General features: G+C 37.9%; 1 protein-coding gene across 1 annotated transcript in view; it reads left to right on the forward strand.

The window, feature by feature from the left end:
* The window catches only part of VWDE (von Willebrand factor D and EGF domains), a 31,945-nt gene extending 22,672 nt beyond the window's left edge, over positions 1-9,273 (forward strand). Inside the window, 12 exon segments of the mRNA XM_061996964.1 lie at positions 308-445; positions 1,026-1,088; positions 2,544-3,218; positions 3,541-3,816; positions 4,337-4,432; positions 5,754-5,849; positions 5,992-6,087; positions 6,560-6,655; positions 6,755-6,850; positions 8,121-8,216; positions 8,755-8,858; positions 9,253-9,273. Coding sequence (XP_061852948.1) covers positions 308-445; positions 1,026-1,088; positions 2,544-3,218; positions 3,541-3,816; positions 4,337-4,432; positions 5,754-5,849; positions 5,992-6,087; positions 6,560-6,655; positions 6,755-6,850; positions 8,121-8,216; positions 8,755-8,858; positions 9,253-9,273 — 1,853 coding nt within the window.
* Positions 9,274-12,487: the final 3,214 nt, after the last annotated feature.

Genomic DNA, 12,487 nt, shown 5'->3' on the forward strand with positions numbered 1-12,487 from the left:
AACAGTGAGACATAGGAGTGATGAGTTTGATTACAGTGTGATTCCTCTTATGCCTGCAGATAACATGTAGCCTCCACAGCCCATCTTTTCCATGTTCTGCAATAAGCAAGATACTTGATATAAGATGAAAAAATATCACACTTAATCAGCTGTGGTTATTAGATGTACTAATACTTTTTTGGACTTGATAGATACTCTTTTTATATTTCAACACCTGCATACGTTCTACTTCAGTCTTTTACGAGCATGCTGTCAAAGTCTAGTGACACAATATTATATTAAAAAAAAAATCTTTATTTCAATACAGGTAAAAATTGTCAAGATGATGTAGATGAATGTGTATCCAGACCTTGCTTCCCTGGGGTATTTTGCTTCAATACTTTTGGTTCTTACTATTGTGGTCCATGTCCAGATAATCTGCAAGGAGATGGAAAGTTGTGTTATGGTAAAATTACTTGCTTTTCTTAAGAATGCTTTTCATTCAGATAAAATATGTTTGGTTGTGCTTCATGTTTCTAACAGTAAGGTAGCACTCTTTTCAGTAGTCAGCAAAACAGGACTGTGCCTCTGACTGTTGATGGCAGGGCCAGAATCTCAGATGATGACATCCTCAGGCTGCATTGGGTCACTTAGTGGTAAAATGCTTTTCTCAGGTGATTGGAAAAAATAGAAAATACACTAAATCTTTTATTTCAAAGTAGAATACAGTGAAGTGGGAGTTCTTTTTCTGCATTATTTTCATAGTGCAAGCAATTACTGACAAAATAATTTTCTATTAGATTGCTTAATGTAGAAGTATTTACCCAGATCAAGGCACTTGCCAAATAAGTTGCTGAAGCATTTATTTACAATTTACAATTACTGAATAATTTGTATTTTAAAAATACTCTATTGAAAAAATGTTTAACTCTTTATCTGCTTTCTGAATTTTGAATTATTTTTATGTACTAAAATTTAACTCTGTAGTTTATTGGCACATGAAAGAAAAATAACTACTAATATGCATTCACATATTTTGTTTTCAGAAAGCTTTGAAGACACTAATATTGAAAGAAAGGATTCCACAGGAAAAGCTGGAGGGAGTAAAGGTGTTTGTTTATTTGTTTTTTTAAATGAAGAAAATGGAATTTCTGATTCACATACTGATAAGAATATAGCTGGCAAATAAAGGTTCTAGTCAGGTTTATGTTATTCACTTTCATTTTCAGTTTCACTCAATGTAATTCATTACTAGGGTTGTATTCTGATCTGAAATCAACAAATCCCTTAGGTCAGTCAACCGATTTTATTGACAGTGTGATGTATGACATTCTTATTGTCTTTTCTTTTTGTGACTAACCACTGTCATAGAATAGGTAACATGGGAATAGAGACATCTGTTGTATGAGATAAGCAAAAGTTTATGGCAGTACGTTGAATGCCATTTTCCTACTTTAACTCGAAGGAAAGGTGAAAGATATGGCAAGTGAATGTCTTAATTCCAAAACTCTATAAAGGCTGTTGCTGGCATTTCCAGCACTGTACCTGCTGGGGCTGTCTTTGCAAGAAATTCTCATGTGAGGAAAACTCTCTGCTGCCAGTGCTGGATAATTCTTCATCAGCTTCAAAATGGTTTGCTTCCAGCAGTAGGAGACAGCACTCTGTAATAAGATTCAGTAAAGTTTAACCTTTTGTAGACCTGTCCTAAATGGGGTTAGGGACAGAGCTTAAATTAGGTTGGATAATCTCCTCCAGTTTCATTCCTCCTCTGCTCCATAGTGCTAAAAGGCCATGTACAACATTGTACTCTCTGGGATTACAGTGAAATACTCCTTCCTGCAACCCACCAGACCACACACTTTTCCTGGGCAGAATATGAAGAAGTTTTCATTTGTGTTTGCACTCCTTTTAATGAAGATGCTGAGTCAGTCTGTGTGAAGCATCTCAGTAATAAAACCCATGCATAAACATTAAAGTTAATTAAAAAGTATGGAGAGTAAACATGATAATACTTTTGCTACAAGGTGATGGATTATTCACTTAAAATACTTTCCATGGTATTCAGTAAGTAAAAGCACGTACCTGCTTGCGATTAAATATCTGCTTCTAGACTCTAGGCTTATTACTAGTGCTTTAGACACTGGTGAATCATAAGCAGCATCTTTTCTTTAAGCTGTATATCTCAGTTAGCTGTTTGGAAGCAGCAAAAGGAGCTGGTAATTTGCACTGACGGTAAAGCTGTTTATTGATGCAGTGTGGGAAAATCTCAGCTGTCTGCCTCGTATATGTGATGCTTTCTCCTTCCATCTAAGAAAAGTCCGTAGTGAGGGTGGGAAATGATGTAGCTAGAATACTTGATATTCTCCAATCCTGACAGTTAGAAGTTAGATTCTATTGCATATATTCCGATGTAGCTCATGGAGAGACTTCCTGAAGCCTGGAATGAACGGACTTGTATGTTTTTCTGTTTAGAAGACATTCCCCACCCTCAGAAAGAAAAAAAAAAAAAAGGTCTTATGATATTCCTGTACTTTTTTCACTCCTTTCTTTCTAACATGCTGTAGATTTTCAACAGTCATCCCCTGAGAAGTTTCCAAGCCTCTCAAGCTATATTCCCAGTTCTACAGATGTCCCTAAAATATTTATTTCTTCAGAAATGGTCAGTAGAGACACTCTACCAGCCTCCACAGTCAAAACAATCACCGCTTGGAAGTCACTTACTTCACAGAGAAAGGCTTCTGTAGAACCTGCTGTTCCTGGAAGCGTTGCTCATGCTCTCAGCACCATCAGTGACCACCTCGCTAACATGGAAGAGTGTTCTTCAGTACATGCTGTGATGACTGCATCTTCTAGGAGCCATTCTGTATCACTTGAGAAGAAATCAGGGACACAAGCTGAGGCCTACAGCTATTTTGAGACCACCAGGAAGACTTCTTCTAGCAGCAGAATAAATATAAGCAAAGGGCTTTCTTTGCCAAGCAAAGTTTTCAAAGGCGGAAGTGCTCACAGGGTGCAACACACCAAGCATAAAGCAAGTTCTTTACCTTTTGTTATTGCTGAAGTCACTGTTCCACCAAAAACACTTCCTGAAGAATTGAGTGAAGTAGCAATTCCTAAAGCAGTGACCTGTACTGATTTACCCTGCTTTCCTGGTGTTCCTTGTGAGCCAAGTCAGGATGGAAGCATCAAGTGTGGTCGTTGTCCTTATGGCTATTATGGAGATGGCTTCACTTGCAGAGGTATTATAAAAAACAGCACTAAATGCTTTGCAGAAAAGAACCTTGTGACATCTTTATGACTTGAAAGTATGTTGTGTGATCAGTGAAATGCATAGGGTATTGAATTTTCTCATTTTCATTTATTAGCATTGGCATAGCCTACAGGCTTTTAGTCATATGGATTCATTTAAAAATATTTTTCTGATATGTCTCAGGCTCCTCACTTACAGACAGGGACCTAAGGGATTCTGTGTGATCAGTTCATTATGTAAGTCAAGACAGTTGTGCTGAAATGGCACTTTCATTTTCCTTATTAATTTCTGTTTTTCTCATTGCATTTCAGCAAGATGTAGACAAACATGTGGCAAAAATATGGAGTGTGTGGCACCCAATATTTGCAAATGCAAGCCTGGTTATGTTGGTTACAGCTGTCAGGCCGGTAAGTGTGACATTTCAATCTAGCCCATGCTAACTCATGTCCACAAATTAATGATTTGAAGAACACTCTTGATTTTTTGCACAGCTGTATGCAGACCTGATTGCAAAAACCACGGGAAGTGCATTAAGCCCAATGTCTGTGAATGTTTACCAGGATACAGTGGCTTTGCTTGTGAGGAAGGTAAACAGGAAATTTTTTGCTTTAAAATATATAAATACCCAAAGAATTCTGTAAATAATTTCCATGACTGTGCACTCAACAGCAAAGAGGTGTGTTCATTTTAATTAAACATAACTCTTGGAGTAACATGTATCCATATACCCTCCTTTTTGATATACACTGTAAATGTTGCTTGTGATTAGATTTCTAAATTTAGCTTTCATAGTAAGTAGAAGAATTCATCAGTGAATGGATGTGCCTCTAAGCTAGACAATCCCAAAGAGTGGGAAGCCCTGTCTGGACATTGTCTCAGATTATTGTTCTTCAGGGTGACCACCACTGTTGGGAATCTGGGTACTCTGTTGGAATTAAGTTCTTGTTGTTTCTTATTCTTGTCAAAAGACATTGTATATGTCTCCTTATTTTATTTCCAGTTCTTTGCTTACTGTCAATTATTGACATTTCCCTTTTACTAAAGGATAACCAATCCATGAATCATTTTAGAGGTGATTTCTTGAACAACATAATTCTATATCTGCAGCACATTGTAAACCACCCTGTCAAAATGGAGGCACTTGCTTGGCCAGGAATCTCTGCACCTGCCCATACGGCTTTGTGGGACCAAGATGTGATACAAGTAAGCAGAAAAGCATGAGGGATGAATACAGAACACTTCCCATAATTTTCATGAGTAAGATGGCGAATTATGGTTTAAATCTCTGATGCACTCTGTCTAATGCTAGTAAGTGACATAATGCCTGTGTCTCTTTTAAGGCTCCCATGCTTGGGCTTTTTAGAGTTTGCATGGAACTTTGAAAACACACCATACTATTAAGAACTGCTAAGAGTTTATTATTTATGATTCACAAACATGAAAACATTGAGCATGTTGTCTGTGTGATACCACCTTCAGAACAAACACGTTTAATGGGTCCTTACAGCTTCTTAATTTCTGTCATCTTAAATTGGCTAGACACTGGGGTACACTCAGGAGTTGGTATCAGTAAATGGTGGGCCAGAAAAAACTGGGATACAGGAAAACTGAGTTCAGAGCCACATTATAGGCTCTGTTTTTTGTTTTTTGGTTTTTTTTTTACCTGGCATGAAAATTGGAAAATCTGCTGTGGTTGTAGCCAAGTAATTGGAATTACTTAGCCTTAAAAAATTCAGCATAAATTTTTTATACTGAATTCTACATGCTGGAATTTAGCAACTCCAAATTTTGGGTAGATTTCATACTGGTCATTGTCATTCAGAGTCCTGATTTTGACATGCTTTTTATAAGTCTGTCACCTGAATGTGCCACTGCATTATTGATCCTGAATTGAGAAAGTCCTTTGTTTGGCTTCTCCTCGGATCCCAGGGCTCTTTAGTCTCAGTTTTTCTTGCTCTAGTTTCAACTGTGACACACACAAAAAAAATTTGTTGCTCTTTGTTAAGCACTAAGAAAGAGGCTAAGATGTAGTCCTGAAGAAGTGAGTCATGGTTTTCCACAGCCATGATATTTTAATGTCTTTGCTTGTTAGTCTCAAGTCACTATGTGCCTGCATCTCCACTTGTTGAAGTAATAGAGGACACTTTCTTGGAGTCCATCAAATCCATCTTGTAACACGGTCCATTTGTCTGTTAGTACAGAGTGTACCATTTTTTAAGGAATTTATTTGAAATGTTTAGATTTTTAACACTGGATATGACTAGACCATGCATAATTACAAGGAAGGACATTTTATTTACCTTTATAGTCTGGTACTAGGTTTTTATGGCCTTGAGACAGAATTAATCTATTCAGCAGTTTGTTTTCAACTAGTGGAATTGTATGTCATTTGCAGTGTTAATATTTGAGAAATGATTGATTCCTTTTTTTCTTCTCATTTGTCACATATCTTTCTCACCATGCCCCCCACCAATGCCCTGCCCTCACCTTTTCCTTTGCTTTTGCCCGATTCCTTGGATGGCAGTGGTTTGCAACAGACACTGTGAAAATGGTGGTCAATGTCTTACTCCAGATATCTGCCAGTGTAAACCTGGGTGGTACGGACCTACCTGCAGTACAGGTAACACTCCTGCAACTTCTGTGTTGCTGGGATGCAGGGCCCTCCCATCGTGTAAAACACGAGAGTGTGTGGCTGGGAACGTTACAGATGGTATTTGGACATCATTTCATGCTTTCTGCTTTTCCTGACCCTGTTTCCACAGCGATGTGTGACCCTGTGTGTCTCAATGGTGGTTCCTGTACTAAGCCAGATGTTTGTCTCTGCCCACATGGATTCTTTGGTGCCCAGTGTCAAAATGGTAATTTTTTTTTTCCCTCCCCTTCTCTCTTAGCTGCCGTGAGGAGGAAACCTGTGAGAAAACACAAATCTGTGTTTTCTGTGAGTTCTGTAAGATTATGGGAAATCAGGAAGTCTGTGAGATCACCTGATCTAGGTGAATGTGCTTTAGCAGGGGAGTTGGACTAGATAACCTCTTAAAGATCTCTTCCAACTCTGACCATTCTGTGATTGTGTGACAACATGGTTTTAAGACACAAAATGCACAATGAAGTCCCACACCTGAGAAGCGATGCGAAACAGAAATTATGGGGGTTTTTTTTAGATTCGGTCAAAATTTGCCTTGTCTTCCACTCAATTTTTTGAGCAGTGTTCAACCAGTTCCATTGTGTATTTTGTAGTCTGGTACTAGTGCACACATGCAGTTGCTAACCTTGACTCCTTTTATCTGATTTTGCAAATTAAAGCTTTTTCTTCCTATTTATATCTTTTAGCTATCTGCAGCCCTCCTTGCAAGAATGGTGGTCATTGTATGAGAAATAATATCTGCTCTTGTCCTGATGGGTACACAGGCAGAAGATGTGAAAAAAGTAAGCCAGCGTTAAAATCCTTACAGGATATGAAAGTAACCAATAAATTATTCTGTAATCAGTTAAAAATATTAAATGGCAGCTCTGTTTGATTTTAAGGTGTCTGTGAGCAAAGGTGCATGAATGGAGGAAGGTGTGTAGGGCCAAATATTTGCTCTTGTCCTTCAGGATGGAGGGGAAAGAGATGTAACACACGTAAGTATCTTGTAGTTAACAGGAGAATCATACCTTAAAAGTAATATGACTAAAGGACAGCTCTGTCCACACAAGTATTATGAAGTTAATGCCAAAGAACTCAAGAATATGTGCACATTTTAAAAATAACTGTCTAAAACTTGTCAGCAAAATTTAGGCCACAGGGCTTACATCATGTGTTCCTTAAGGTAAATCATGAAACCAAAATAGCTTTTAAATTGTTGCCTAGCAAATAATAATTGTTAATTCTTGTCTAAATAAGAAGCATCTGTATTTCTGAATACATATTCAGAATACATATACATATGAATACAACCGCAACGAGGTGAGTTAATGAGGTGAAAGAATTTCTGTTTCTGTTGTAGAACATAAAAGAAGATATAATAGAAAAAAGTACAGTGAAAGATTGTAGAACTGTGGAGACAGGGGGAAATGATTGGAATTGAAATGCAATGGGCACAAGCTCTTGGGGAAAGGTAGAAATAGGACTGATGGTAGCACATCAGTCACATTGGGGTCACATTGTATCTTAATGAAGATATTGATGGTGCAAAAATAAAATGAACCAATGCTGATAAAAGCAGAAGCTGAATGAAAATCAGCATGAACATGAGTGGTAGAAATCCAGTAGATAAAGTGTTAGTGTCTGCCATGGTACCCACCTGAGACTTACTTATTCATATGGCCAATATCCTCCCTAATGGTATGGAGATAAACCAGTTTTCACTATATTTCTCTTTGTAATTATTGGAAATTTTTATTGACGAAATGCTACCTGTATTGATAGGGGTGAGATTATCAAACAGTTGGTTAACCAATGAGAAATAATAGATGTTTAGACTATGGCTTAAGCAGCCATTAATGTGCAGAAAAAATGGGTCATAGAAAATCACTTTGGATCGTATGTTCATGAGTTGATTGACGCTGTGTGAACAACAACAGCAGCACTAACACTAGTGCATGATAGACAAAATATCTTTAAGGTGTGGGTTTGGAAAGGAAAATATAGAAAACACAAAGTTATTCAGTATTTCCGGATATTGTGGCAAGCTGTGATGCACCAGTACATCTCCCTGTGTGCTTTGGCTGTAAGGCTTTTCATTTGTAGTTATGTTTCTGCTTTAATGTCCTGTCACTCTTAGATAGTTATTCAGGGATGATGTGACTCTTGCATATGGAGAGCATTTAACCACTCAGGAGCAGTCTGGAGTGTAAATAATAAATGTAATCACTGGGGATATAATGAAACTTTGTGATGGTGTTTGTACAGCTATCTGTCTTCAGGACTGTAAGAATGGTGGGGAGTGCATTGGACCGAGTACATGTCATTGTCCTCCGCAGTGGGAAGGAATCCAGTGTCAAAGACGTAAGAAGGATATAACCTGTAAACCTTTCGTTTCAGCACTGTTAAGAATGCTTCTGCAATACATTACACCTAGAAGTCCTACAGCTCACTTGTATTACAACCCAAATCTGTGTCAAAGGCAGAGCAGAATGTAGAGATTCCTCTGCCCACTCTGAAGCCCTTCAGAATACCACAGTAGCCATGACAGTAGGTGGGGCCTTGCTCTAACACCAGAAACTACTGCAGCAGCCCTGAGAGGCCATGCAGTAGCTTGAAATAGTTATGGTTCAGGTCCCTAACTTGGTTTCATTCATGCACTCAGCATGTTCCCATATTAATTCTGCATCAAAACATAAGGGAGATGGGACAGGCGTAAGAACAGCATTGTCTCCCCCTGGCTGTGACATCTCCTTACATCGAGCGGTGTTTCCTGTGAGAATGTCTACGATGTTCTCAGTTCCTAGAAGTAGGCAGAACAAGTATATAGAGACAGTAGCCACTTTTGCTTCACCAAGTTGTTATCATGACTAAAGCCTTATATGTACCTCTTATATTTTAGCTGTGTGCAACCAGAAGTGTCTGTTTGGAGGCAAATGTGTATTGCCTAATATATGCTCTTGTCGTCCTGGTTATACTGGAGTCTTCTGTGGGAAGAAAATTCAAGTAACTGTAGAGTCAAGACACAGTCCACCATCACAGGTACAGCTATTTTGAAGTCCTATCTAGTCCATCCTAGACATCCTATGAGTATATTGTTTGTGATAAGAATTTCCAATATATGACCTAAAAAGAGGAATTATTTTGATTTAGATGTTTACATAAACATATCCTGCAAAGCATTAGTCCCTTTTTAATCTAGAAAATATATTGCTGGTCACACAGTGACCAAAATGGCACATTTTCTTAGAGAAATAGGTAAGCTATATGCACAAGTTTAAGTTAATGTTATGCCTGGGAGGGAAACAGACATTCATTAAAATTGTTTCTTAAACTTTATCATAAAAATGGGCTGCATAATTAAAGTCTTTTTTTTAACCTTTATTTTTTTCTCTCCAAGGTCCAAAGGCATCATGGCTGAAGACAAGAAGCCTGTCAATTAAATTACAGTGCTGCATTTTCAAGTACGAAACTTGAAAATAGCAAGTGGATCGAAGGCAATTCCAGAGTTTATTTAAATGAGAGAAATATCCAGAAGCATTATTTTAAAAGATTCAGATTGGAGTCATGAATTCTGGCAAGCTTTAAAAACAACGACCTTGTAGTCATTAAAAACATACGTATATTTCTGTAATTTTTTTGCTACCTCATGCAAAAAGCCCACAGCCTCTGATTCCTTCCCTGGGCCCACAGATTGGACTGCAGCCCCCAGGACTATGAGATGTGCTTTGTGAGAAAAAAGCCTTAATAACTGATGAACCTATCAAGGAAAGGCAGCAGCACTTCATCACTTGCCAATGGTACCTTCTGTTTTTAAACACTGTTTACATATGTATTATTTGGCTGCCTACAGAAGAAAAAGCAGAACTGTTTTTTTCTTCTGTGTCTTATATTTGTGTCAACCTGTTATAATGACAAGCCAGTAGTGAGGAAAGAGGGGGAACCTAAGCCAAGGCACGGCTGTAGCAATGGAGGCAAGGCCACATGTCTTGTAAACAGACAACCAGATGCAGAATAATTCCGGTTTATCTATGGCAAGCCTTTGTAGCCAGATACACACACTCCCATTTTGACTGTGTTGCTCACACTCAGAGTTGAGTAGCCAGATAGTGAAGGATTTCTGTGTCTGTAAGACTTAAGCCACTGTTTTGAGGTAGCATTCAGTAATATGAGAAAGCTTTGGCCCAGAATCTCTTAGAAAAAATTGACAATGCTTTCATCCATGCTGTATCTTAGCATAAGAACTAATAAGAGAAGTATATTGCTGTACATCATGGCATCCATGTACATCAAATCAAGAAAGCATTTGTAAAAACATAAAAATGTTTTCCATTACCTATTGCTCCAATGAACTGTGAGCACCTACTACATACCAGATTGGAATTTTGTTTGCTCAAAACCATTTTTTTCTGAGGTTTTCCACAGAGGACTGCCATCTTCTTCCCCTAGAGATGCAAAAGATGTTTCAGTTCCTGACACAATCAATTGAGCTCCTGTAATGGATACAAACATCTGTTTAGCCATTGAAGTTTACAAGTTTGTTTGTTTCTTTTAAAAAACAACCCAACATCACGACTTCCTGTTCTCCTGAGCAATATTCAATTTACATACACTAATTTTGAATGGGAAGAAAATAGAGCTTATTTTACCATTTACGGCCCGTGTGGGATGCTGATTGCTAAAATCATAGCTGTTAACAGCCCTGTGCCTAGATTTCTCCTCACCTTTTCGTAGTACTCATGTCATTTTGCAAAATAAGCTGTTATTTTGAGAGCTCAGCCTCGTTCCAGAATGACACCTGATGGATTTCCAAGTGCGTAGCTGGTATATTTAAAAATATTTTCAGTTTCCCAGTTGCATTTTAAATGTCAGCATTTACATATTTTCTTCCAATGAAGCACCCAAGGGGGCTGAGAGTCTCATCTTCTGGGAACTGTTCTGTTATTTAAAACCTACTCCACTTGAACTGTTTCTCTCAACTCACAAAGATCTCTCTGAACAAAACCTGAGTACGTATTGGAACTGATGCCCCAGGATGATGCTTTGAATACACAAGGTTCTGAAGATGTTTTTAAAATGCAAACACACCAATATCATAAAGTCTTATATTGTAATAACTAACTCCCATTACCTGTGTCTGTTACAGAGGTGGTGTGCTAAAGAGAGAGAGAACATCTGCCAATACTCTGCTAATAATACTTTGGTTAATGAGCTTGTGCAATCCTCCATTCACAAAACTGAATCAATATCTCTGAGCCTTTCTAGGATTTAAGGCTGAAAAAAAAGGTTTTGAATCATATCTTTTAGTATTGCCCATTTATTTTAAGTGGTTCTAAAGGCAGAAAATGTATAATTTACCTTTTCCACATGCAAGCTGTTCAAACAAAAGCACATTCAGAGTTTCACTACCATAGTGTAAAATGCTGAGAAGTAAGCTGTCTTGTTTTCCAGCAAGCACAGGATGCAGAAACATTACTAGTACATGCATGAAGACAGACAGCAACTGCCAAACTGCCCAGGAAGTATGTGATGAGTTGAAACTTTTGTTACTAGATTGTCCATCATCCACATGAAACAGATTTCACTGTAACTGGAAGAAAGCACATTGCAACACTGCAGTCAAATTGCCAAGGTCAACAAAAGACAGAAACACATAGGGGTTTTGTGTACACAAGTTAAAAAAAATGCATAGGATTGCATAAGGCAGTCAGAAATTAGGAAGAAGAGTAAGGGGATTTGGAAGGGGGAGAAGGGTTGCACGCTGTAGCAATTGCCACAGTACTACTCTGATCGAACAAAGGGCAATGTGTGCCAAGTTGTAGATCTTACCGTGATTCTTACCTGCATTCTGTGTTAGGCACTATCTTCACCAAATTTGCTTGCACAATTTCTTTAACTGCTGAACAGGGCTGGGAGGTACATCATCCATTATCAAGTTGCACTAAAGTTGTTCTGATGGCCAACAGAAATTCTCCCAAGTGCAGAATGACTTTTGCCCACGATCCTGAAAAGATCTCTCAAATGCCATACAGTGAACAGTTTCTGAAGGAAGGACTCAGGTTTTAGCAAGGATTCAGTTTCCTACATTTATATCCATCGTGGCTGTGTTTAAAAAAAAAAACCAAAAACCCAAGACACAAAACTCAACAAAACTATGTGAAAAGCTCTTTGATTTTACAATAGTTAACGACAAATATAATTATATATTCTTCTGTTATATATTCTTATAACTGAGAACAGAAAGCAAGTTAACCTTTCCACCTACCAAAAGCAACCTTCTGAAGAAGAGTCATTGCAAACCCTGAAGTAAATCAGTGTAAAAACTTAACCTACTTGACAAATTGACTCAATCCACTCTATCACTTGCCCAAATGGGAAAATACAAAGTTTAAATTCTCTATTAATAAAGTGTAACACCTGGAGACAGATACAAAACCAAATGTAGACATTAGTGTTACTAATGACTGAAGATGTTTATGCTGCTTCTCTTCCATAAAGGTATCACAACAATATTGAATCATTTTACTTAACCTTCCCCCACTGTCCAGTTCAGCCAAGAAAAGATACTTTACAGATAAACCAAGTAACTCCACTCTGTCTACAGCTACTTACAGTAGAAGAGAAAATAGAGCCAG

This window comes from Colius striatus, chromosome 5 (genome assembly GCF_028858725.1).
Source record: "Colius striatus isolate bColStr4 chromosome 5, bColStr4.1.hap1, whole genome shotgun sequence".
In the NCBI taxonomy this organism is placed as follows: domain Eukaryota; kingdom Metazoa; phylum Chordata; class Aves; order Coliiformes; family Coliidae; genus Colius; species Colius striatus.